The sequence below is a fragment of the Oncorhynchus mykiss genome, chromosome 12 (genome assembly GCF_057628025.1).
Source record: "Oncorhynchus mykiss isolate SJ-2025 chromosome 12, ASM5762802v1, whole genome shotgun sequence".
NCBI classification, from domain to species: domain Eukaryota; kingdom Metazoa; phylum Chordata; class Actinopteri; order Salmoniformes; family Salmonidae; genus Oncorhynchus; species Oncorhynchus mykiss.
The window spans coordinates 57,437,758-57,461,998 of NC_143033.1; the positions used below are offsets into that span (position 1 = coordinate 57,437,758).

A 24,241-nucleotide genomic window follows, 5' to 3' on the forward strand; every position below is an offset into this window, starting at 1 on the left:
CTGCACGATATGGGCAAAAAAGGCCTTATTTTTAACCTAATGTTGCAATTGCTATTTGACTTGCAATTTAGATCAAAACACTTGGGTGAACTGTTGGAATCATGGAAATTCGTTAGTTAGAATATAAGTCATTGAGGGCCTTTGAATACAGTGTTTGCCATGACAACGAATGAAAATGCCAAGGAGTTATTGTGACTGGGTAGGAACCAAAGTGTTTGTCAGTGGTTTTACTAAGGGACTCTATAATCTTTGCCTACATTAAATGTTTCTTCATGTTGCCAACATATTCATGCATTGGCTATTCCTCTTTGATTTAGAAGAAACTGTTGCACAAACAATATGCTGATTTAGGCCTACGCCATAACGGGTATCAGGCTGTATAGTTCTGATTCAGTAGATTTATTACTGAGCTAGCTAACACAATTAAAACATTTACAAGGGTTTGAATGAGGACTAACTGGTGTCTCCAAGTGGGCGCACACCTTTCCAAAGTGTGCACAGTTCCTAAGCCATTTCAATGCGCTTCTATGACTCAAAGAAGATTCTTCAACTATAAGGTACTTTTTGGAGCTCTCTTAGCTGTGCCGTTTGGGAAATAGAGCAAGCACACTTTAAGGTCATTTGGAACACATCCCTGCATCCCTGCATCCCTGCCATCACACAATTACTCTTTAGGCAATCCAAAAACAGTGTAGTATAAATCGCAATCTGCGTAAGGTGGGCATAATTTGAAAGTTTATTCTGTTGCCAACATGACTAGCTAAATTATAAAATACGGTCTTAGGGCTAAGCTTTCACAAGGCAATTCAGAGAAATGGATCACCATTTTGGTGCGCATAGAAAGTCATGAGGGGGTCTGACAAAGTGCGCAGAAGCAGAGCGTATCTCCCATTGAGCTATAAAAGAGGGCCGCAAACAGATCTATTCCCTGTGTGATCACTACCGTCTCTCTCGAAATGAATGACTGAGCACAGAATGCACCCCTGCCCTACAAATAGAATATCAGATTTCAGAGCGTGATGTCAGATATGTTCTATCAGAATGGGTGCTTCATCCAATATCCTGTATGACAGCTGTGAGCAGCCAGTCGCATCCCCCTAACCAGCCATTAGCCTACTCAGCTGCTTCTTATCGTCCGTTCTTTCTGCGCATCGCCATCAGTTTTGAAATCTTATTTAGACATGATGGCAAGCTGTGGTGTGCAGACAGTGATGGGGTTTGTTATATTTGTTTAATTATTGGCGTGGCAAACCCTGTGGTATCACTATTGTCATGACTGTCTTGTGAGGATCACGTTCCAATTTGGTGGGATTGTGACAGGAACCAGGCTTCTCTTTCTCCCACAGAGGGGAGAGGGAGGGTGCTGGATGGTTGACCGTTCATACCCGGTCGTAAAGTTAAGCACGATAGATCTTGTCCTCTCTCTCTTTCTCCGTTTTAGTATCAACCAAAGGAATGCCTTTGTCTAGAGAGACTTTTGCCCACCCAAAACTCCAATGTCCAAAAAGTGAATATCGGAACAATATTTCTAACAGAAGAATGTGGGGAATGGTCAGTCGGTAGATGTAGAAAACTAACTTGTTTTTTTTACATTTGTGATGTCAGTTGAAATACTGTAACTTGAAAAGGATACCCCCTTTATCTGTCAAGTTTTCATCCAATATGTGGTGCATCCAATATGACAAATTATGAAAGTAATTTTGTTAAGATTGGAATGTGAATTTAGGAGTCATAAGAGAACTTGTAATCATATCCTTTGCACATTAAGTAGCCACGCTCCGAGGTGAGGTCAGAGAACTTGTCACCATGACCAAGAGTGCATAAAGACTTGGAACAGGTTTCAACCTTGAAACGTGAGGCGGGTAGCTTCATGTTGGAAGTGGTTGACGCTTTGAACCTCAACACGAGGTGAAGAAATGAACTCAACTTCCTTTGGACCAGAGAGACGAAGAGATGTAGCTTATGTACATCGTTGTCTGAATCCTGAATACCAACACGAGGAGGAAGAGGCGAGAAGCTCACTTCAGACAATCACTGGTACAGCTGATTAGCTGTCTTAAGTCAGATATTGAGAAAAGCGAGTAAAAGTGAGACTATCATACTACGCTCATCATCAATGGGAACTGACGGGCTACGGTTCGTGTGCAAGTTACATGATTAATATGAGGACAGTCCTAGAATGTATCCACGATAAGTGTCCTCGTTCTCTCTCTCTCATATATATATATATATATATATATATATATATATATATATATATATATATATATATATATATATATATATATATATATATATATATATATATATATATATATATATCTCTCTCATGGAGCCCCAGACCGAGGGTGATTGACCGTCATCTTGAACTTCTTTCATTTTCTAATAATTGCGCCAACAGTTGTTGCCTTCTCACCAAGCTGCTTGCCTATTGTCCTGTAGCCCATGCCTTGCCTTGTGTAGGTCTACAATTTTATCCCTGATGTCCTTACACAGCTCTCTGGTCTTGGCCATTGTGGAGAGGTTGGAGTCTGTTTGATTGTGTGTGGACAGGTGTTTCTTATACAGGTAACGAGTTCAAACAGGTGCGGTTAATACAGGTAGTGAGCGGAGAACAGGAGGACTTCTTAAAGAAAAACTAACAGTTCTGTGAGAGCTGGAATTCTTACTGGTTGGTAGGTGATCAAATACTTATGTCATGCAATAAAATGCAAATTAATTACTTAAAAATCATACAATGTGATTTTCTGGATTTTTGTCTTAGATTCCGTCTCTCACAGTTGAAGTGTACCTATGATAAATTATAGACCTCTACATGCTTTGTAAATAGGAAAACCTGCAAAATCAGCAGTGTATCAAATACTTGTTCTCCCCACTGTATATAACAAACTATAGCTTTGGCAAGTTGGTTAGGACATCTACTTTGTGCATGACACAATTGTTTCACTTATAATTCACTGTATGACAATTCCAGTGGGTCAGAAGTTTACATACACTAAGTTGACTGTGCCTTTAAACAGCTTGGAAAATTCCAGAAAATTATGTCATGACTTTATAAGCTTCTGATAGGCTAATTGGCATCATTTGAGTCAATTGGAGGTGTACCCGTGTATGTATTTCAAGGCCTTCCTTCAAACTCAGCGCCTCTTTGCTTGACATCATGGGAAAATCAAACAATAGCACGCAAGTTTGCAACTGCACATATGGGAAAGATCATACTTTTTGGAGAAATGTCCTCTGGTCTGATGAAACAAAAATATAATTGTTTGGCCATAATGACCATCATTATGTTTGGAGGAAAAAGAGGCAGGCTTGAAAGCCGAAGAACACCTTCCCAACCGTGAAGCACAGGGTGGCAGCATCATGTTGTGGGGGTGCTTTGCTGCAGGAAGGATTGGTGCACTTCACAAAATAGATGGCATCATGAGAACGGAAAATTGGCTATATGGGTCTTCCATTGTGGTCGCAAATGGGTCTTCCAAATGGACAATGACCCCAAGCATACTTCCAAAGTTGTGGCAAAATAGCTTAAGAACAACAAAGTCAAGGTATTGGAGTGGCCATCACAAAGCCCTGACCTCAATCCTATAGGAAATGTGTGGGCAGAACTGAAAATGTGTGTGCGTGCAAGGAGGCCAACAAATCTGACTCAGTTACAGGAGCTCTGTCAGGAGGAATGGGCCAAAATTCACCCAAATTATTGTGGGAAGCTTGTGGAAGGCAACCTGAAATGTTTTATCCAAGTTAAACAATTTAAAGGCAATGCTACCAAATACTAATTGAGTGTATGTAAACTTCTGACCCACTGGGAATGTACTGAAATAAATAATTCTCTCTACTATTATTCTGACGTTTCACATTCTCAAAATAAAGTGGTGATCCTAACTGACCTAAGACAGTTATTTTTTACAAGGATTAAATGCCAGGAATCGTGAAACTGAGTTGAAATGTATTTGGCTAAGGTGTATATAACTTCCAACTTCAACTGTATCTGTTGTAACAAGCAGTCATATCTTGTCAGTCCGCTAAGGACCTTTTTCATGTAAAGGGTGTATGTTTATTGTGTTATTATTTAGTAAGCGAGTAAATAAATAATTAAACCAGTATGTGTAGTACTGAATAATGATGTAGGCTGGGGTTTTTGCAGATCCAAGAAGTTTACGAATGGTCAGAATGATAAGAGGTAATAATTATGAAGATGACTGTTTATCGATGAAATGGGTCCTTTAATTCGGGAGATGGTAACTCTCTAAACAACTTCTTCCGTGGTGCCCCAAATCCTAATGAGTTAATTGTAACAATGAATTTAATTGAGTAACAAGTCAACATATTTTGTGGATTAAATAGGTAATTAGATTAATGAAAGTAAAGTCACGACACTATACTACTCGGTATCGTGAAACTTAGCCTGGGATCACATTAGTAAAATGTTGGTATTGTGACAACCCCACTCTGAAAATAGGCTATTTTTTTGCGTTTTTCTGTGCTAAATGTCTTTGTCACCTTTTTGGACCCTCACAAGTTTGCATCCCTGATTTATAATCCTCAATGCCTCATCTTTCAAAATGCATCGAGTCATCTTAATTTACAGCATTAACCTCACTTGGACAACAAAACATTGCAAATGTTGCCCAATTACCGTGAGGGATGGGGGCACGGTGCTCGTTCAAACCCATATGGTGATGTGACGTGCAGAGCCAGAGCTCTGATGTCATGTATCGCACGTTAGTGTACAGCCACTACGTTCCAATTTGGCCGCTTATTAGTGTATTGTTGTTTGGCTGCTAATTAAAACACTTTATTTACTTTAACACAGTCACCTATAGAGTTTGGCCAACTTTTACACTAGCTGCCATGTTAGCACATTTCAGCAGTCCCATTTATCCATTCTTTATTTATGGAGTGATAATTCTCCAGATTCCAGTTGAGTTGAATCTACACTGAACATAAACACAACAGGTAAAGTGTTGCTCCCGTATTTCATGAGCTGAAATAAAAAATCCCAGAAATGTTCCTTATTTCTCTAAAAATGTTATTATTATTATTATTATTATTATTATTATTATTATTTCTCTAAAATTAGTTTACATCCCTGTTAGTAAGCATTTCTCCTTTGCCAATATAATCCATCCACCTGACAGGTGTGGCATATCAAGTAGCTGATTAACAGCATGATCAGGACAATAAAAGGCCAATCTAATATGTGCAGTTTTGTCACACAATGCTATAGATGTCTCAAGTTTTGAGGGAGTGCGCAATTGGCATGCTGACTGCAGGAATGTCCACCAGAGCTGTTGACAGAGAATTTAATGTTAATTTCTCTACCATACACTGCCTCCAAAGTTGTTTTAGAGAACTTGGCAGTATGTCCAACTGGCCTCACAACTGCAGACCACGTGTAACCAAGCCAGCCCAGGACCACCACATTGGGGGGTAGTATTTCTGTCTGTAATAAATCTCTTTTGTGGGGAAAAACCTATTCTGGTTGGCTGGCCCTGGCTCCTCAGTGGCTGGGCCTATGCCCTCAAAGACTCACCCTTGGCTGCACCCCTGCCCAGTCTTGTGAAGTCCATAGATTGGGACCTAATGAATTTATTTAAATTGACTGATATGAACTGTAACTCAGTAAAATATTTGAAATTGTTCCGTTATTTAAATATTTTTATTCAGCATAGTTGAGGAATCCATCTTGGTTCTGAATGAGTCAGCAAGAGGAAGTAGTTTCATGATTAACCAGTGTGATCTGTGCCTAATGACTGTCTAATCTAACCCGGTCTCTCCTCTAGTGGTTGTGACGTAAACAGCCCACGGCGTCCAGGTCTTAACGGAGAGGGGGAGGAGGAGGCCAGGGACGGACAGTCACCCCTTCATCTGGCAGGCAGCTGGGGGCTGGAGGAGGTGGTGCAGTGCCTTCTGGAGTTTGGGGCAAATGTCAACACACAGGTATGTCTCACTTACTTACTTACTTCCTTAGACTTTTTATTCCTCCTAGGCCGTCTACTGCAGTTTTTCAGCATATGCAGTCTCACTGACTGTCAATCCACAGGTCAGTTTCACCAGGCAGTCATTCCTTTAAGCACAGGCATCTCCCACTCCTCACTTTTATTAGATTCTTCCACTTTGAGAGTCGTGGTCCAAAAGCATGCTTAATGAGTGAGTGAGGAGTATCTCGTGTCTGTCCCATCAAACCCCGTTTATTGTGGCTAATATGAGCTGTGTCTACCCAGGATGCAGAGGGTCGAGCGCCTATCCACATTGCCATTAGCAACCAGCACAATGTCATCATCCAGCAGCTCATATCCCACCCGGACATACGTCTGAACGCTCGTGATCGCCTGGGCATGACCCCCTTTGCCTGCGCCATGACACACAAAAACAACAAGGCTGCAGAGTCCATCCTCAAGAGAGAGCCCGGGGCTGCCGAACAGGTGAGAGACATACACAGGCATGGGCAATTGAAATTATTTCACTATTCAAATTCTAGATTTTGGGGGGGGGGGGGGGGTATATCTGGGTAATCTAAATAAATATTACATTTTATATATATTTTAAACTTAATTGGAGACTTTCTCTGGATAGAGCCATCATTTGAATGCGTGTTCTATTGCCAACATGTTACAAAATACGATGGTAATTGTAGTGCGCCTAGAATAGTCCGGTGCGTTCAAGTCGTGTTCCCTGCCAAATCTTTTCACAATACGACAAACATAGCCTCATTCTGTTCAGAACAACCCAACATATGATGCTATGTCATCTTGCATAGTGATCATAAACATTGACACTGTGTATGACATTACTTTTATGATCTGGATATGTGAAGTGCACGTTTTTTGACATCAACGCGGTAATTATTATGATCCTCCTCTTTCAAAATACTTTGAGTCCTATTTAAAGCAGTTCCCTCACTCCGACGATAAAACATTTGCAATGTCACCCAATTAGCGGGAGTGATGGGAGTAACTTATTTTCTCGTGGTGTTCAAGTTCAGAACCGCTGTCAGTCAAAACAATACTGCGCTGTGAAGTGGAGACCTTGAGCTCTCACATAATGTATAAGGTGTTACTGTACAGCCACTGTGTTCCAATTTAGCTGCTTATCAGTTTTCAAATCTGCTATTTTGAGTCCGTATACAGGTACGAGTGTAAAGAGTTAAAAGTAGGCCGAATCCTAACGTCAGTTCGAATATTTAAATAACCGTGCCCATCCCTACTTTGTTACAAACATTGTGTATGATGAAGTCTAACCCCCACCATCCTTCTCTTTCCTCTCAGGTGGACAACAAAGGGCGTAACTTCCTGCATGTGGCGGTGCAGAACTCTGACATCGAGAGTGTTCTGTTCCTGATCAGTGTCCAGGCCAACGTGAACTCCCGGGTGCAGGACGCTGCCAAGCAGACTCCTCTACACCTGGCTGTTCAGGCTGGCTCTGAGATCATCGTCCGCAACCTAGTAATGATGCCTACCCTACCTCCTCACCAGTAGCTAAGCGGCTTTCTCACCAGTGTGAGAAGCTGTAATTGTGTGAATAGCTGTGTCTTTGGGCTCTATTTTAGCAAGCCTAAGTCGATCTTGGCGCTCTTGCGTGGCGCTGTAGCACAGTGGGAATTGATGCATTTTATAACTTACAGGTGTGACGTGGGCTTGACCACTCACTGGCCAATCAACATGCTCCATGGCTTAATACTGTAACTGTGGTGGTATTATCCAAACCCAGCACAATAGAGCCCCAATTGTCTGTCTAGGGTGTTTCGTCATAATTGCAGTCATGGTGTGCAGATGATCAGATTGTGAAGTGTTTAATGTCAGGAACCACATTTAATATGCTGTTCTGAGATACGCAACTCAAATGTAAAAGGGACAACCTGGAATGCAACCAATGTCTGTGTGCATGTCTGAGATGCTTGTGTGTCTGATTTCGACTCTTATCTGACTCTTGTATGTCCATTGCAGCTGCTGGCAGGGGCCAAAGTGAATGAGCTGACCAAACACAGACAGACAGCTCTACACCTGGCAGCCCAGCAGGACCTGGCTACTGTCTGCTCTGTGCTGCTGGAGAATGGAGTGGACTTCACTGCTCTGGATGAGAATGGCAACAACGGTACTGACTGAGCCGTAATCTAGGCTGTAACACAAATGGCACCTGTTCTGAGATAGCTATGATTCCATATATATATATGCACTACTTTTGACCAGGGAAGTAGAGATGATGGTGCCATTTGGGACACAACCGTAGATGGGGCTGTTTCAGCTTAGATTAATTTTCCAACTCCTGAAATTGAATTAGTTTGAAATTCTGCTATGCAGTGCCATTACCCTGCACTCTCTTGTTTCACTGTTTCTTTGTCTCTCATCTCAGTTTAGCTCGTGTTAATACTCAGGTTTTCTTCTGTCTTTTCTCTCCTCAGCCCTGCACCTGGCCGTAATGCAGGGTCGCCTTAATAACGTGCGTGCCCTTCTCACAGAGTCCAACATTGATGCGGAGGCCTTCAATCTCAGGTACACTCCCTCAACAGTACTTCAGTTCTGTTTTACAGTTCAAATTGATTTACTTAATGTAAAAACACATTGGTAATCTTCCTTGCCGAAGCTCTTACATTAAAAACAGCAAGTAAGATCAAGATGTTGAAGGACAAAGGGAAAGGCTTAATGTGTTTGTTCACTGAGCTATTTTTGGTTTTGTAGGGGCCAGTCATCGATGCACGTTCTGGGGCAATATGGGAAAGAGAATGCGGCGGCCATCTTTGAACTGTTCTTGGAATGTATGCCTGAGTACCCTCTGGACAAACCGGACAATGAAGGGAACACAGGTAGGACTGAGTAATATATCACTTTTAATTCAAATGTAATGTTTTAGGGTGATATTCCAGATACCTGTATTGCAAAAATCATTTTGTTTTTGAGCATTTATGTCCACTTGTTGTCTTTTTGGTCTCATCTCCTTCGCTCCTTCTGCTGTGACTGCACACCTTCCCATTTACACACCAAGCCCCTTCCCCTGCCACTCACAATAAAAATATTTGAGATCACTTCTTCCTCTCTGACAAGCGGTTTCAACTCACTATTTCAGTTTTGGTCCCACAGTGTCAGTCATATGGACACCGAAAGACTTTGAGACATTATTTTACTGTAACCTTTCTAATGATACATTTGTTTATGTATCAACTACTCACACAGAGCAGAAACTACTAAAACTGGAGTATTAAGAACATTGATTCTGGAAAAATAATTCTCAGTTTGTCGCACACTGGCAGCATTTTAGCCAAAGACTGTTATATTGGCTGTCTAGTTTGTTTTATAAATGTGCAATAAGCATTAAGAACAATTTATATGAGGAATTGGCAACTCGTTCTCATTCCGAGAAATAAGGTAGATTTTAACATCTGAACAAAGTGCACACGGTAGCATGCTTTACATTCAGTTGGAGACGGACAGAAGTGTTTTCATAACAATTCAACTGTTCTACCTTGTTAGCTAGCAAATGGATCCAATTTGGCTAAACTTGAATTATAAAGATTAGCTGGCTACTGACTAGCACGTGGGTTTGTGCTGAGAGATTGTTTGAGACCTGTGTTTATTTTTTATAAATTAAGAAGTTAATCATTATTAGTGAATGTGCATTATGCATGTTTCCGGTTGAAATATTTAACAAAAAGGGCATTTACATCGACATATTTGAAAGCCATATCAGTGAATAATACAAAAATTAGATTAAACTATATTGATCAAATAATACCTTATTAGTTGGTCTTTTGGTTGTGCAAGGCTTATATTTATCCGAGGTACAATTTCACAAGCCCTGAATTTATTAAATTATTGCAGACTGTTTGCAATGCATTGTATTTTACCTTGTTCAGTCGTAGCCAAAAGTTTTGAGTGACACAAATATTAATTTTCACAAAGTCTGCTGCCTCAGTTTGTATGATGGCAATTTGCATATACTCCAGAATGTTATGAAGAGTGATCAGATGAATTGCAATTAATTGCAAAGTCTTTCTTTGCCATGCAAATGAACTGAATCCCCAAAAAACATGTCCACTGCATTTCAGTCCTGCCACAAAGGGACCAGTGGACATCATGTCAGTGATTCTCTCGTTAACACAGGTGTGAGTTTTGACGAGGACAAGGCTAGAGATTATTCTGTCATGCTGATTGAGTTCGAATAAGAAGCTTCAAAAGGAGGGTGGTGCTTGGAATCATTGTTCTTCCTCTGTCAACCATGGTTACCCGCAAGGAAACATGTGCAGTCATCATTGCTTTGCACAAAAAGGGCTTTGCAGGCAAGGATATTGCCATTTAGTTGATTATCAAAAACTTCAAGGAGAGCGATTCAATTGTTGTGAAGAAGGCATACGGGCGCCCAAGAAAGTCCAGCAAGCGCCAGCACCGTCTCATAAAGTTGATTCAGCTGCGGGATCGGGGCACCACCTGTACAGAGCTTGCTCAGGAACGGCAGCAGGCAGGTGTGAGTGCATCTGCACGCACAGTGAGGCGAAGACTTTTGGAGGATGGCCTGGTGTCAAGAAGGGCAGCAAAAGAAGCCACTTCTCTCCAGGAAAAACATCAGGGACAGACTGATATTCTGTAAAAGGTACAGGAATTGGACTGCTGAGGACTGGGGTGAAGTCATTTTCTCTGAATCCCATTTCTGATTGCTTGGGGCATACAGAGAAGACAAGGTGAGCGCTACCATCAGTCCTGTGTCATGCTTCTCAGCCAAGGGAGTGGGCTCACTCACAATTTTGCCTAAGCCATGAATAAAGAATGGTACCAACACATCCTCCGAGAGCAACTTCTCCCAACCATCCAGGAACAGTTTGGTGACGAACAATGCCTTTTCCAGCATGATGGAGCACCTTGCCATAAGGCAAAAGTGATAGCTAAGTGGCTTGGGGAACAAAACATCTATTTTGGGTCCATGGCCAGGAAACTCCCCAGACCTTATCCCATTGAGAACTTGTGGTCAATCCTCAAGAGGCGGGTGGACAAACAAAAACCCACAAATTCTGACAAACTCCAAGCATTGATTATGCAAGAATGGGCTGCCATCAGTCAGGATGTGGCCCAGAAGTTAATTGACAGCATGCCAGGGCGGATTGCAGAGGTCTTGAAAAAGAAGGGTCAACTCTGCAAATATTGACTCTTTGCATCAACTTCATGTAATTGTCAATAAAAGCCTTTGACACATGAAATGCTAGTAATTATACTTCAGTATTCCATAGTAACATCTGACAAAACTATCTAAAGACACTGAAGCAGCAAACTTTGGAAATTAATATTTGTCATTATCACAACTTTTGGCCACGACTGTACAACAAAGCTTATTTAGAGAGAACATTTCATATCGAGATGTATGTCATGAATCACCCATAAGTCTAGATGTGATTTTCAGGCCATATCTCGCCCAGCCCTGAACACCGGTATGAAGGTGTTTCTGTCCTTACTAACAGCTGCCTTATTCTCAAATGTCTGACTTGTGTAAGTCATTTTTAATGACATTTACAGTGCCTTCAGAAAGTGTTCATACCCCTTGTTGTTTTTACAGACTAAATTCAAAAAATAGTGCAGGGGGTGGGCAACTCCAGTCCTCGAGGGCCTGATTTGGTGTCACACTTTTTCTCATCCCTAGAAAACACAGCTGATTTAATCAAATTGAATTCTAAACTGAATATAATTATTAGGTGATTATTGGTCAGCTGTGTTAGCTGGGGCAAAACTTTGACAGCAATCAGGCCCTTGAGGACTGTAATTGCCCAGGCCTGCATATTGATAACATGTATTTTTAAAATAATGTATGAACACTTTCCCATAAGTCTCTAAGAGCTTTACACGCCTGAATTGTACATTATTTGGCCATTTTTATTATTTAGCTTGACAGAGCTTGAAGAATTTGATTGTTGAGCATTGCTAGAAAGCCATTTTTCAAGTATTGCCATACATTTTCAAGCTGATTTAAGTCAAACTAACTAAGCCACTCAGGAACATTCAATGTCATCTTGGTAAGCAACTCGTGTAGATTTGGCCTTGTGTTATAGGTTATTGTCCTGCTGAAAGATAAATGTGTCTCCCAGTGTCTGTTGGAGAGCAAACTGAACCAGGTTTTCCTCTATGATTTTTCCTGTGCTTATGACTATATTGTTTCTTTTTACCCCCCCAAAAAACTCCCTAGTCATTGCCAATGACAAGCATACCCATAACATGATGCAGCCATCTCCATGCTTGAACATATGAAGTGGTACTCCTTGATGTGTTGTGTTGGATTTGTCCCCAAACATAACACTTTATATTCAGGACCCAAAAAATATTTGCCACATTTTTTTGCAGTATTCCTTAAGTACGTTGTTGCAAACAGAATATGTTTTTTAATATTTGTATTCTATACAGGCTTCCGTAATTTCCCTGTCATTTAGGTTAGTATTAGAGGTCAACCGATTAATTGGCAACACCGATTTTCAAGTTTTCTTAACAATTGGTAATCAGCATTTTTGGATGCCAATTATGGCCTATTACATTGCAATTCACGAGGAGACTGCGTGGCAGGTTGACCACCTGTTACGTGAGTGTAGCAAGGAGCCAAGGTAACTTGCTAGCTAGCATTAAACTTATCTTATAAAAAACTATCAGTCTTAACATAATCACTAGTTAACTACACATGGTTGACGATATTACTAGTTTAACTAGCTTGTCCTGCGTTGCATATAATCAATGTGGTGCCTGTTAATTTATCATTGAATCACAGCCTTCTTCAACTTTTCCAAAAGTGAATACACAAGTATATTTTCTTAAACGTGCATATTTAGTTAAATGAAATTCATGTTATCAGGCAATATCAACTAGGAAAATTGTCACTTCTCTTGCATTCAGTGCAAGCAGCAGTTTGGGCTGCCTAGCTTGTTGTGAACTGTGTGAAGACCATTTCTTCCTAACAAAGACCTTAATTAATTTGCCAGAATTTTACATAATTATAACATAACATTGAAAGTAGTGCAATGTAACAGCAATATTTAGACTTAGGGTTGCCACCCGTTCGATACGGATCGGTTTCGTATTTCACTGAAATAATTATTGTTTTGTTTTCGAAATGATAGTTTCAGGATTTGACCTAAGGCTCGTATTTCTGTGTGTTTATTATATTATCATTAAGTCTATGATTTGATATTTGATAGAGCAGTCTGAGCGAGCGGTGGTAAGCATTCATTCAAACAGCACTTTCCTGCGTTTGCCAGCAGCTCTTTGCAATGCTTGAAGAACAGCGCTGTTTATGACTTCAAGCCTATAAACTCCCAATATTAGGCTGGCAATACTGAGATAACTAGTCCGATAATTCCTATAATAAATACAACCTAAAACTTCTTACCTGGGAATATTGAAGACTCATGTTAAAAGGAAGCACCAGCCTTCATATGTTCTCATGTTCTGAGCATGGAACTTAAACGTTAGCTTTCTTAAATTACACATATTGCACTTTTATTTGTAAATGATGGTGGGAAATAAGTATTTGGTCACCTACAAACAAGCAAGATTTCTGGCTCTCACAGACCTGTAACTTCTTCTTTAAGAGCCTCCTCTGTCCTCCACTCGTTACCTATATTAATGGCACCTGTTTGAACTTGTTATCAGTATAAAAGACACCTGTCCACAACCTCAAACAGTCACACTCCAAACTCCACTATGGGCAAGACCAAAGAGCTGTCAAAGGACACCAGAAACAAAATTGTAGACTTGCACCAGGCTGGGAAGATTGAATCTGCAATAGGTAAGCAGCTTGGTTTGAAGAAATCAACTGTGGGAGCAATTATTAGGAAATGGAAGACATACAAGACCACTGATAATCTCCCTCGATCCGGGGCTCCACGGAAGATCTCACCCCGTGGGGTCAAAATGATCACAAGAACGGTGAGCAAAAATCCCAGAACCACACGGGGGGACCTAGTGAATGACCTGCAGAGAGCTGGGACCAAAGTAACAAAGCCTACCATCAGTAACACACTACGCCGCCAGGGACTCGAATCCTGCAGTGCTTGACGTGTCCTCCTGCTTAAGCCAGTACATGTCCAGGCCCATCTGAAGTTTGCTAGAGAGCATTTGGATGATCCAGAAGAAAATTGGGAGAATGTCATATGGTCAGATGAAACCAAAATATAACTTTTTGGTAAAAACTCAACTCGTTGTGTTTGGAGGACAAAGAATGCTGAGTTGCATCCAAAGAACACCATACCTACAGTGAAGCATGGAGGTGGAAACATCATGCTTTGGGGCTGTTTTTCTGCAAAGGGACCAGGACGACTGATCTGTGTAAAGGAAAGAATGAATGGGGCCATGTATCGTGAGATTTTGAGTGAAAACCTCCTTCCATCAGCAAGGGCATTGAAGATGAAATGTGGCTGGGTCTTTCAGCATGACAATGATCCCAAACACACCGCCCTGGCAACGAAGGAGTGGCTTCGTAAGAAGCATTTCAAGGTCCTGGAGTGGCCTAGCCAGTCTCCAGATCTCAACCCCATAGAACATCTTTGGAGGGAATTGAAAGTCCGTGTTGCCCAGCAACAGCCCCAAAACATCACTGCTCTAGAGGAGATCTGCATGGAGGAATGGGCCAAAATACCAGCAACAGTGTGTGAAAACCTTGTGAAGACTTACAGAAAACGTTTGACCTCTGTCATTGCCAACAAAGGGTATATAACAAAGTATTGAGAAACTTTTGTTATTGACCAAATACTTATTTTCCACCATAATTTGCAAATAAATTAATTAAAAATCCTACAATGTGATTTTCTGGATTTTTTTCCCTCATTGTGTCTGTGTACCTATGATGAAAATTACAGGCCTCTCGTCTTTTTAAGTGGGAGAACTTGCATAATTGGTGGCTGACTAAATACTTTTTTGCCCCACTGTATATATTAAAAAAATATATTATACCGATTTTAATTGGTATTGGATTTTTTTGGTCCTCCAGTAATTGGTATTGGCGTTTTCTTATCACAACTATTAAACGGTAACTGTTTTAAAATCATCAATTGGTCTTATGTTAAATCCCTAAGCAGTTTTGTTCCTCTCCTGCAAGTTAGGAAGGACACCTTTATCATTGTAGTGACTGGGTGTATTGATACACCACCAAAGCCTAATTAATAACTGCAACATGCTCAGCATCTGCTTATTTAAAATAAATAAAATAAAAAATCACATCCACCAATTAATGTCATTCTTGCAAGGCATTGAGAAACCTTCCTGGACTTTGATTAAATATGTGCTCTAAATTCACTACTATTCACTATGGTCGTATGTGTGGGGTACAGAGATGAGGTAGTTGCTCATAAATCATTATAGAACACAGAATGAGTCCATGCAACTTTTATTATGTGATTTGTTAAGAGTATATGTACTCCTGAAGTAATTTAGGTTTGCCATAACAAAGGGGTTGAATACTTATTGTCCAAAGGCATTCAGTGGCGTAAAGTACTTAAGTAAAAATACGTTAAAGTACTACTTCATTTGTTTTTTGGTATATCTGTACTTTACTATTTATTTTTGACAACTTTTGACTTTTACTTCACTACATTCTTAAAGAAAGTAATGTACTTTACACATTTTCCCTGACACCCAAAAGTAAAATTACATTTTGAATGCTTAGAAGGACAGAAAATGGTTCAATTCACACGTTTATCAAGAGAACATCCCTACTGCCTCTGATCTGGCGGAATCACTAAACACAAATACTTTGTTTGTAAATGATGTCTGCGTGTTTGAGTGTACCACTGGCTATCCGTAAATGTAAAAAACAAGAACATTTTGCAGTCTGGTTTGCTTACTATAAAGAATTTTTGTAAATTATATGTACTTTGACTCAAGTAGAATTTTACTGGGTGACTCACTTTTACTTTTCATTTTATATTAAGGTATCTTTACATTCCAAATATGTCTACCAACAAAATTCCGCTTTGACATTGAGGTATTGTGTGTCGATCAGTGACACAATTTAATCGGTTTTAAATTCATGCTGTAACACAACAAAATGTGGAAAGACTCAAGGAGTGTGAATACTTTCTGAAGGCACTGTATATAGTATTGTTAGTGTGCATAGTCACTGCAAGATAGGATCAGTGCAGATAGTCTGGGTAACCATTGATCAAAGCTGCAATATGTAACTTTTTGGGCGACCCGACCAAATTCACATAGGAATGTGATTTATTGATTTGTCATTTTCTATGAAGGCAAGTCTAAAAAGCAGTAGATCTGTTTAATGTGCGCTATATCTATGCTTCCCGTGCTTGTTTCATTTTTGCGTTATTTACTTTTGGTTTTGGACACCAGCTTCAAACAGCAGAAAATATAATATTTTGGGTTATGGAAAATATATTTCACAGCAGTTTAGATGGTACAATGATTCTCTACACGACTGCTTGTTTTGTCGCATAAATTGAAATTGGGTGAACTTTTAGAATTTTAGCAACAAGGAAATTGCTTAACGATTTCTGCACATTCTACCTTTAACTATTTTTAGTAGTCTTATAGCTATTTAACACTCTTATGGGGATAGAAGCTGTCTCGCAGCCTGTTGGTCCGAGAGCTGATGCTCCGGTACTGTTTACCGGACGGTAGCAAAGTGAACAGTCTGTGGCTTGGTTGTCTGGAGTCTTTGGCAATTGTTCTGATCTTACACTTGGACCGCCTGATATAGAGGTCCTGGATGGCAGGGAGTTCTGCCCCAGTGATGTAATAGGCTGTCCGCACCACCCTCTGTAGCGCTTTGTCGTCGAGGGTGGTGCATTTGCCATACCAAGCGGTGATGCAGCCAAGCAAGATTCTCTCGACGGTGCAGCTGTAGAACTTCTTGAGGATCTAAGGGCCCATGCCAAATCTTATCAGCCTCCTGTGGGGAAAGAGGCGCTGTCATGCCCTCTTAATGACTGTGCGGGTGTGTGTCTACCATGTTAACTCCTTAGTGATGTGGACGCCAAGGAACTTGAAGCTCTCGATCCGCTTCACTACAGCCCTGTTGATGTGGATGGGGGTGTGCTCTCTCCTCTTTCTTGTTCTTACTGATGTTAAGATGTTATTCTTTAGAACAGTGGTTTCGAACATAAAATGTATTATATTTCCTCACGGTCAAAATGAGCTAAAAATAGTCCTCTTTCCTTCGCTTTTGGAATTTGATGCTCCCTGACTGTCTAGCTTTCGTTTCGATGACTCGTAGCAAGTTGGACAGAATGAAGACTGTAAATGTAGGTAGATCCATTATCATTTATACACCGTTTCAATTTGGTTTAAGTAATTTCAATGGCAGAAAATAAATGTTTTGCTCAAACCACCTGCGGGATCTGCCCCGCTGGCCATATGTTTGACACCCCTGTTCTAAAGAATAACATCAAACATTTTTGTTCCTCAGTTATGTTGCTGGCCTACATGAAGGGCAATGCTAACCTCTGTCGTGCCATTGTGAGGTCTGGAGCTCGTATGGGCCTCAACAACAACCAGGGAATCAACATCTTCAACTACCAAGTAGCCACCAAGCAGCTGCTCTTCCGCCTTCTAGGTGAGACGCTTGGTCCTGGTGTACTCCTTGAATAGATATGCTATTCGCTGCAATTGGTTTGTTGTACAGTAGTTCAGCATAGAGTACAGTTCATAAGAACACAGTCTGTAGTTTACAGTAGTTATATATCAGTTAAGCATAGAGAAGAGTTTATTTGATCATTTGATCCATGCATTAATCATGATCGTCATGGTGGGTACAATTTTAAGGTATTTTTAAGAAGGGGAGCAATTGTCATTGTGTTTGCTTTCAAATACTTGTTTCGATGTATCGCTAGGACTGCCTTCTCTCTTGGGAATACCTATCAAAAAGAGCCGCTCTCCCACCCTTTGTTTTTTATTGCTTCTCTTCCTCACTACTCTAGCTCTCCTCATATCGGCTGGATACCTGTTTGCCTGCTTAATCTGCTTACAAGTGAACCGTGAAGGATATCGCTGGTTGAGTACTAATCTTAAGGGTTTTTTTCATGTAGAAATTCCTTTTCTACTTCTGTCTCACGGCTAGCTATTGAGACTCAGTTAGCCCACACTGCAAGGCTAACATGGATAGCTCGCTGAGAGGTAAGCTAACCTCACTAGAATACCCTACCTGCAACATGGTGGCATTGCTAGCTCCATTCTCTTGTCTAGTTTAACCTACGTTTACCCGTTGCGTTAACTAGACCGACCGTCTCTGCATCAAGGCTCCGTCGGTCGCGGGAGCATAATCTAAAGGGCAACTCTGCCCCAACGCGGTTTCCTTCAGCCAACACTGAGCTCGCCACGGCATACCTTCACTACAATGTAGCTGCTAGTTAGCTAACTCCACAGGAAAGCTAACCACACCAGCATTACTACCTGCAACACAGTAATATTGCTAGCTCCCTTCTCTTGTCTCGTTTAACCTACGTTTATTTGTTTGTATTAACTAGAGCGACTGGCTAACCTCACGACACTGCAGTCGTGGGAGAATACCTACCCTAAGCTGAACTGCCCCCATGCGGTTCCCTTTGGCTAGCACTATGCTAGACACAGCATTCCTTAGCCACGAGGTAGATGCTAGCGCACGCATTACTATGCTCACCCCAGCTAGCATTAGCCCCGAGGCTTCTAACTAGCTATCTTACAGTGGCTAGCTTGCTGGAAAGCAGGCTAACCACACTAGCATTCCTACCTACACATACATTGCATTAGCATGGCTAGATAAAGCAGAAACAAGTTCCCTACCTGCCCAGACGGTAGTATTGCTTGCTCCCTTCTCTCGTTTAGTACAACCTATGTTCACTCCTTTGTGTTGACTCGACTGACTGGTTTAGTGTCACGGTATTATGGTTGTGGAGATTTTCAGCCCGATTTTGAACAATGCACCCATGCTGTTACTTTCGGATAGCACTATACTAGCTGTAGATTACGCTTAGCCTCACGAAGTGGATGCTAGCTAGCTAACGTCTACACTAGCCTCACGGCTATAGCATTCATACATAGTGCTCACTTCAGCTAGCCATTAGCCGCGAGTCATCTAGTGAAGTAGCTCAGGCCTTTCAAGGCTAATTTGCAGCAATGCTGAAAAGCTTCTCTCGTTTTAGTACACCTAACGTTCACTCGCTTTCATTGGCTAAACTGACCAGCTACACCTTACAGTCCTATGGTAAAAAGAGACTCTCAAACCCGAAGAAACAACGCTATTCACTCGGTTGTCTTTGGCTAACGTGGTGCTGGCAAGCTCGGCCATTCAGCAGCTAGGTGAGTGAACATTAGCTAGCAACACCTAAAGCCTCATGGCTAAGCGTTGACTAGCACGCATAACCTGGTTATGTAATGCTTTTCCACCAGAGTTATGGCCCCTGCAATGGGAAATTCTCTAACAAGTCCTGCGAGTGAGATTTTACTGAGTACCGGCCTGTGCTTGGCCAGTCTACTAGTACTCGCTGCTAAAACAAGCTAGCTAACCAGTCTGGCTATTGCTAGCTTAGCTCTGGTATTTAGTTTGCCTAGCATTGATTGCGTTGTGCTTAATGAGCCGGCTCTGCTAGGTGGTGATCCGGTCCACGAGATGGCTTGAAACAGCTAGCTAACGGGACAAGGGTGGCTTTACCACTTGGCTATCTGGTATGGTTCACATAATGTTCAGTTGTGCCCTCTGCACCTTTTTTGATTTTCAAACCAAGGCTGTGTGAGTTATATGTTAGTCGCCAACAAGCACTGTCTCCACTCCGTATCCTAATAGCACAGCCTCCAGAAGTACGTATCAGTCATAGCCAACAACAAAAGTCGCCGCCATGTGGCACAAGTGTGAGATGCGCAAGAAAGGTGGCGAAGTCTTCAACTTCTGCTGCCCCGCAGACCTGGGCCCCTGTGGCAGCCTGTTGGTTCCTGCATCTTGCTCACAGCTGGCAGGGAACAAAGAGCTGGCCTTGGGGGAATGAGGTCCTCTGCAACACAACAGTCTGCCAAAACTCAGGCTAGGACCCTGAACCAGTTCAAACCTGTTGGGAAGCAGTTTTACACTGCAGCCGCATCAAGGATCCAGCCCTCTAACCCTCCTAAGGAAGGTAAGGGTCGGCCAACCTAGGGCGCAGCCCTTGTGGCTGAGGAAGCTAGTGTGCTGGGTCTACGGCTTTCTGCCCTACCCTCTTTCTCTTTGGGTTTAACGGTTGCTACTCCTTCCACTCTGAGTTTCGCAGCAGTGGGAATGCAGAGCATTAAGAAAGAAAAAAACTATCTGTGCAGAAGCTCACTTTTATGACTGTGCTCATATGAGAGAATGGAGTAGACACACTATGTGTGTCCTCCCCCGAGTGCCCGCCTCCCTCAAGCTCTCCCCCCATCGCCTTCTCAGGTTTTTAGCCAATGGTAGAAGTCAGCATGTCAGCACTCCCTCCGGTCTCATCGACACATGGAGCAGTAGGGCAATCTCTTTTGCCATCCACTGTGGCTCTTATTCCCCCGTGCCTATGGCCTCTTGCCTCTGACTGCTATGGCGCGGACTGTCAGTCTAGCCAGTTTTGGTATGCACTGCTCCAGTTTTCCCGACAGCGGGCGCTGGGGAAACCTAATCGTTCTCTTTTCGACTATATCCTGCCTGATCATGGGGACCATTTATATTTATTTATAATGGCAAGGGTGATGGCCTTCGGAGGGGTTTTGAAGAGCGCACTCCTGCAGACAAATTTACCTCTTGTGCACTGTTTTTGTGCGGCATGTACTGGGCTTCCTTCACTTTTAAATTTTTTCCCCGATGGGTTGTGTCCCTGCACCTTCTCGGTGCATACTCCTATATATTTTTGGGACCTGAGGGGTGCTGATGTTGGGACTACCCTGGTTTTGGAGAGGATGCTTTGCCAAACCGGAGTAGGCCATATCCCCACGTGTATTTGAAAGAGAACTTAAGGTTATTTGCGTAACCCCGGTTCTTTGATAATGACTGAGCTGTATCCCACATTCTCCTGTTTGCAAGAGCGTGAGAAAGAGAAGCATGCTTGAGGATAACCAGAGGATGGGAAAGTGGCTCCTTTTATGGAAGTGAGGGTGTCTCCTCATTCGCCGCTACCAGTCTGTTTACGACAGAGAAGCATTTGATAGGTACTTCCAATAGAGTAGCAAACCCCACATGATACATCTCACTCATATTAACAGATAACCAGGGTTATGCAGGTGACCTTACCTTTCGTGTGTTTTAGATATGTTGTCCAAAGAGCCCCCGTGGTGTGATGGCTCAAACTGTTATGAATGTGCTGCCAAGTTTGGAGTCACCACAAGAAAACATCACTGGTAAGAACCGGAAAAACTGTTTACTAATAAAGACTGCTTCAGTCCTTTTTAAAGGGGCAATCTGCAACATGTTTTATTAACTTACAAATGAATTAATGGTATCGCCATTGATCCTTGAGTAATATAGCACGATTAATGCCTCCGTGAGCTTGGTTGAACTTCAGAACCCAAAATATCAGCTTATTTTACTCCAATGTTTTACATTGTAAATATAAACAAATACTTTATAGCAGGGTTCCCCAACTGGCGACTCGCAGGTGATTGTATTTTTATTTTTTTATGGACATACGACTGTAAAAACTCCAGCAAATCAGTTCCATGTGATTTAATCTCTTCCAAAGTATTCCCACACAAGGTTTGAAATAGTTTTTGTCAAATATTATATCTGAATTTGAGTGGTTACATTTTTATTTTATTTTGCCAAAACAGTGGCGGGTGGTGCTTTTATCGTTAGAACATCTGATTGCCCCTTTTTAAGTGAAGTGAAAGTCTGTCCTGTTGACCTTTAATACCTAACTCTGTCTCCCCCACTCTGCTCTTCTTACTCATCTCCTTCCGCTCCCCCCTCCCCTTGCTCCCTGTCTCCACCCAGCCGTCACTGCGGCCGCTTGCTCTGCCACAAGTGTTCCATAAAGGAAATCCCCATCATTAAGTTTGACCTGAACAAGCCTGTGAGGGTCTGTGACATCTGCTTCGACGTACTGACTCTGGGTGGGGTGTCCTAACAGCACCGGACAGCATGCCCTCCATCCATCCGAACCTCCCTCCCCCTTCATCTTCCCATTATGGGGTGCCAGCCGTGCCTGGCTCACCACCCTGGCACTGTGGGCTGGGCAACACCAGGCAAGGTGGCGGCGCGGCAGTAGCAGCCAGGTCTAACTTCCTGGAAAGTTATTGGACAGAGTATCGGACGGACCACAACCTCTGTACTAGTCATTCCAGTCTATACAAATATGTTAAAGTTCTAGCAGGACTTATGAAGTAGAATTTATAAAACATGTTTTTTTGATCAGTCATCATGATGTGAAATTGGATTAAATGAAACGCTTGCTTAGTGGCTCAGTGACTCCAGGACTGGGCTAGTTGGGGGGGGGGGGGGGAGATGTTCTTCAGATTGTCTTACTAAGGACTGATCATGGTTTTGACCCAAGATAGAATTTATCAAGTGTTTGAAGGAATCATGAGAATCAATGATGAACATGTAATGGTGTCAGATTGCAGGAGCGGTTAGACCCTTGTCTCTGTTGGGAGCTGAAAAACGAACAGACAGTATTTCTCCAGTAGCAGCCACTCACTGGCCCACTCATCAAATGAATCCATCACTGCACTGTGCTGCTGAGACAGAAAGCAAAACACCTGCTGCTCTCCAAGACCTGCCCTGCATCACAATCTGTCATTTCTCCCGACTTCCCTTCATGGATTTTAAAGAAAGGATTGCTATACAAATTTCACCGGTGCCCACTGATAAAAATAACAAATTATTGTGATGCAGGGCTGGGTTTACCCCCTCTGTTGTAGTGTTTTCAGGTGTTCATCTCTGTTCTACTTCTGTCAATTTAAGATGATCACTTTGTTTTGCTCTCGACTTTTTACTGTTGGCTGTGTGGCTGGTTCTAATAAGAATTAGAGGCCGGTGTGTTGGATTTTAAGGGAATAGAGTTGAGTTACTATGAAGCAGATCATGTTTTTTGTTGTTGGGACTACAGCTTTTTCACACACAAAATAATATATATTTTTTTTATCAATGCTTCAACATTACATTTTTGATTCAATGATTAAAATATTAATGAAACACTCAATTTTAACTCTCTGCTTGTAAAAAAAAAGGAGAAAGAGATACATGATTTCAATGTAACTGCATAAAACAACCTCATAAGCATTTATAGACCACCACTTAATCGGTAAATGGGACAAGACACTCAGCTACTAAGTGTAATCAATGTATTTTCCATGAGAACTGGAAAGGCTGAGAACCTTTACCATTTAAGGTTTTGTTAGTCCCAAATGCTAAATAATCCTCGCTATGAAATTATACGTTTGATAAAATGCCTGTCAATGCATGTCATTTAATTTGTAGCGTATACATTTTTTATTATATCATAGTCCTCATGAATTATGTTTGCCACCCAGATCACTGACATGTACATTCCATTTAATCCGGGCCTACGGTCCTCTTGTTGGGGATTTGTTATATGTAACAATTGGTATTGCCTCAATTCAGGTGTTGTCTTGACCTACCAGTCTGGTTTCCCCGGACCAGATTAAGCGAAGTCCTTGACTAAAAATAAATTTCAATGAAAATGTTGATGCCTTCTTCAAATCCAGAACTAGGTTTATTATTCTGTGTCAAGAAAACAAGGCATTTTTTTTTCTTTTTTTCCTGATTCTTGATTTCAAAACCTAACAGGTGCACTTTATCAAGATTACATGACATTTCTGATCATAAGGGGAGAGAATGTGAGAATGAGTTGGTGGTTGCCACTGGCCTGTCAGTGGTCTGTTAAATTGTACAGATAAATGTATAATATTTTTGACCACTACAATTGTTTTGTACTTAATGCAGTTAGCTTTTTTTGTAATTGTGACAACTGAAATATTTGCCTCTGTTAATCTTTTATGCACATTGTTTCAGTATGCTCAGATATCTAGCCTGTTTCTTCCTTGCGAAAGGGAGGACGACTTTACATAAAGGTCATCAAATAAGAACAGGATCTTGTTTTTGGCTCTGTACTTTAAATACAAACATGTCCAAGACTAACTGCTTTTAGCAACGTGAGTGTATTTAGCATACACTAGCATTTCTCTCAATTGTATTGGGTTGCACAAAAACAGTAAGCGGGAAACCAGAAGTTAAATAGAATTCCATTTCAACTTACTATTCCGGTGGGCAGGATGATTGGGTTCATTTGAGAAAATATCTAAAGGATCGTATTATCAAAATAACTTTCCAATTGTGTGTTTCT

The 24,241-nt window shown here is 41.5% G+C and overlaps 1 protein-coding gene across 2 annotated transcripts in view; it reads left to right on the plus strand.

Annotated features, from left to right (window-relative positions):
• The window catches only part of LOC110538909 (ankyrin repeat and FYVE domain-containing protein 1), a 43,290-nt gene extending 19,306 nt beyond the window's left edge, over positions 1 to 23,984 (plus strand). The window contains exons 17-25 of one of the 2 annotated variants that reach the window (XR_016485142.1): positions 5,787 to 5,943; positions 6,228 to 6,428; positions 7,272 to 7,448; positions 7,950 to 8,097; positions 8,405 to 8,495; positions 8,682 to 8,806; positions 17,383 to 17,721; positions 21,188 to 21,278; positions 21,871 to 23,984. Coding sequence is in view for 1 of the 2 variants with exons in the window: in XM_036937852.2 (XP_036793747.2) it covers positions 5,787 to 5,943; positions 6,228 to 6,428; positions 7,272 to 7,448; positions 7,950 to 8,097; positions 8,405 to 8,495; positions 8,682 to 8,806; positions 17,383 to 17,529; positions 21,188 to 21,278; positions 21,871 to 22,003 (1,270 nt within the window). In the remaining variant the exon portion in view is untranslated. The remainder of the gene's footprint in view (positions 1 to 5,786; positions 5,944 to 6,227; positions 6,429 to 7,271; positions 7,449 to 7,949; positions 8,098 to 8,404; positions 8,496 to 8,681; positions 8,807 to 17,382; positions 17,722 to 21,187; positions 21,279 to 21,870) is intronic. The other variant, XM_036937852.2, reaches the window with a different exon arrangement.
• Positions 23,985 to 24,241: the final 257 nt, after the last annotated feature.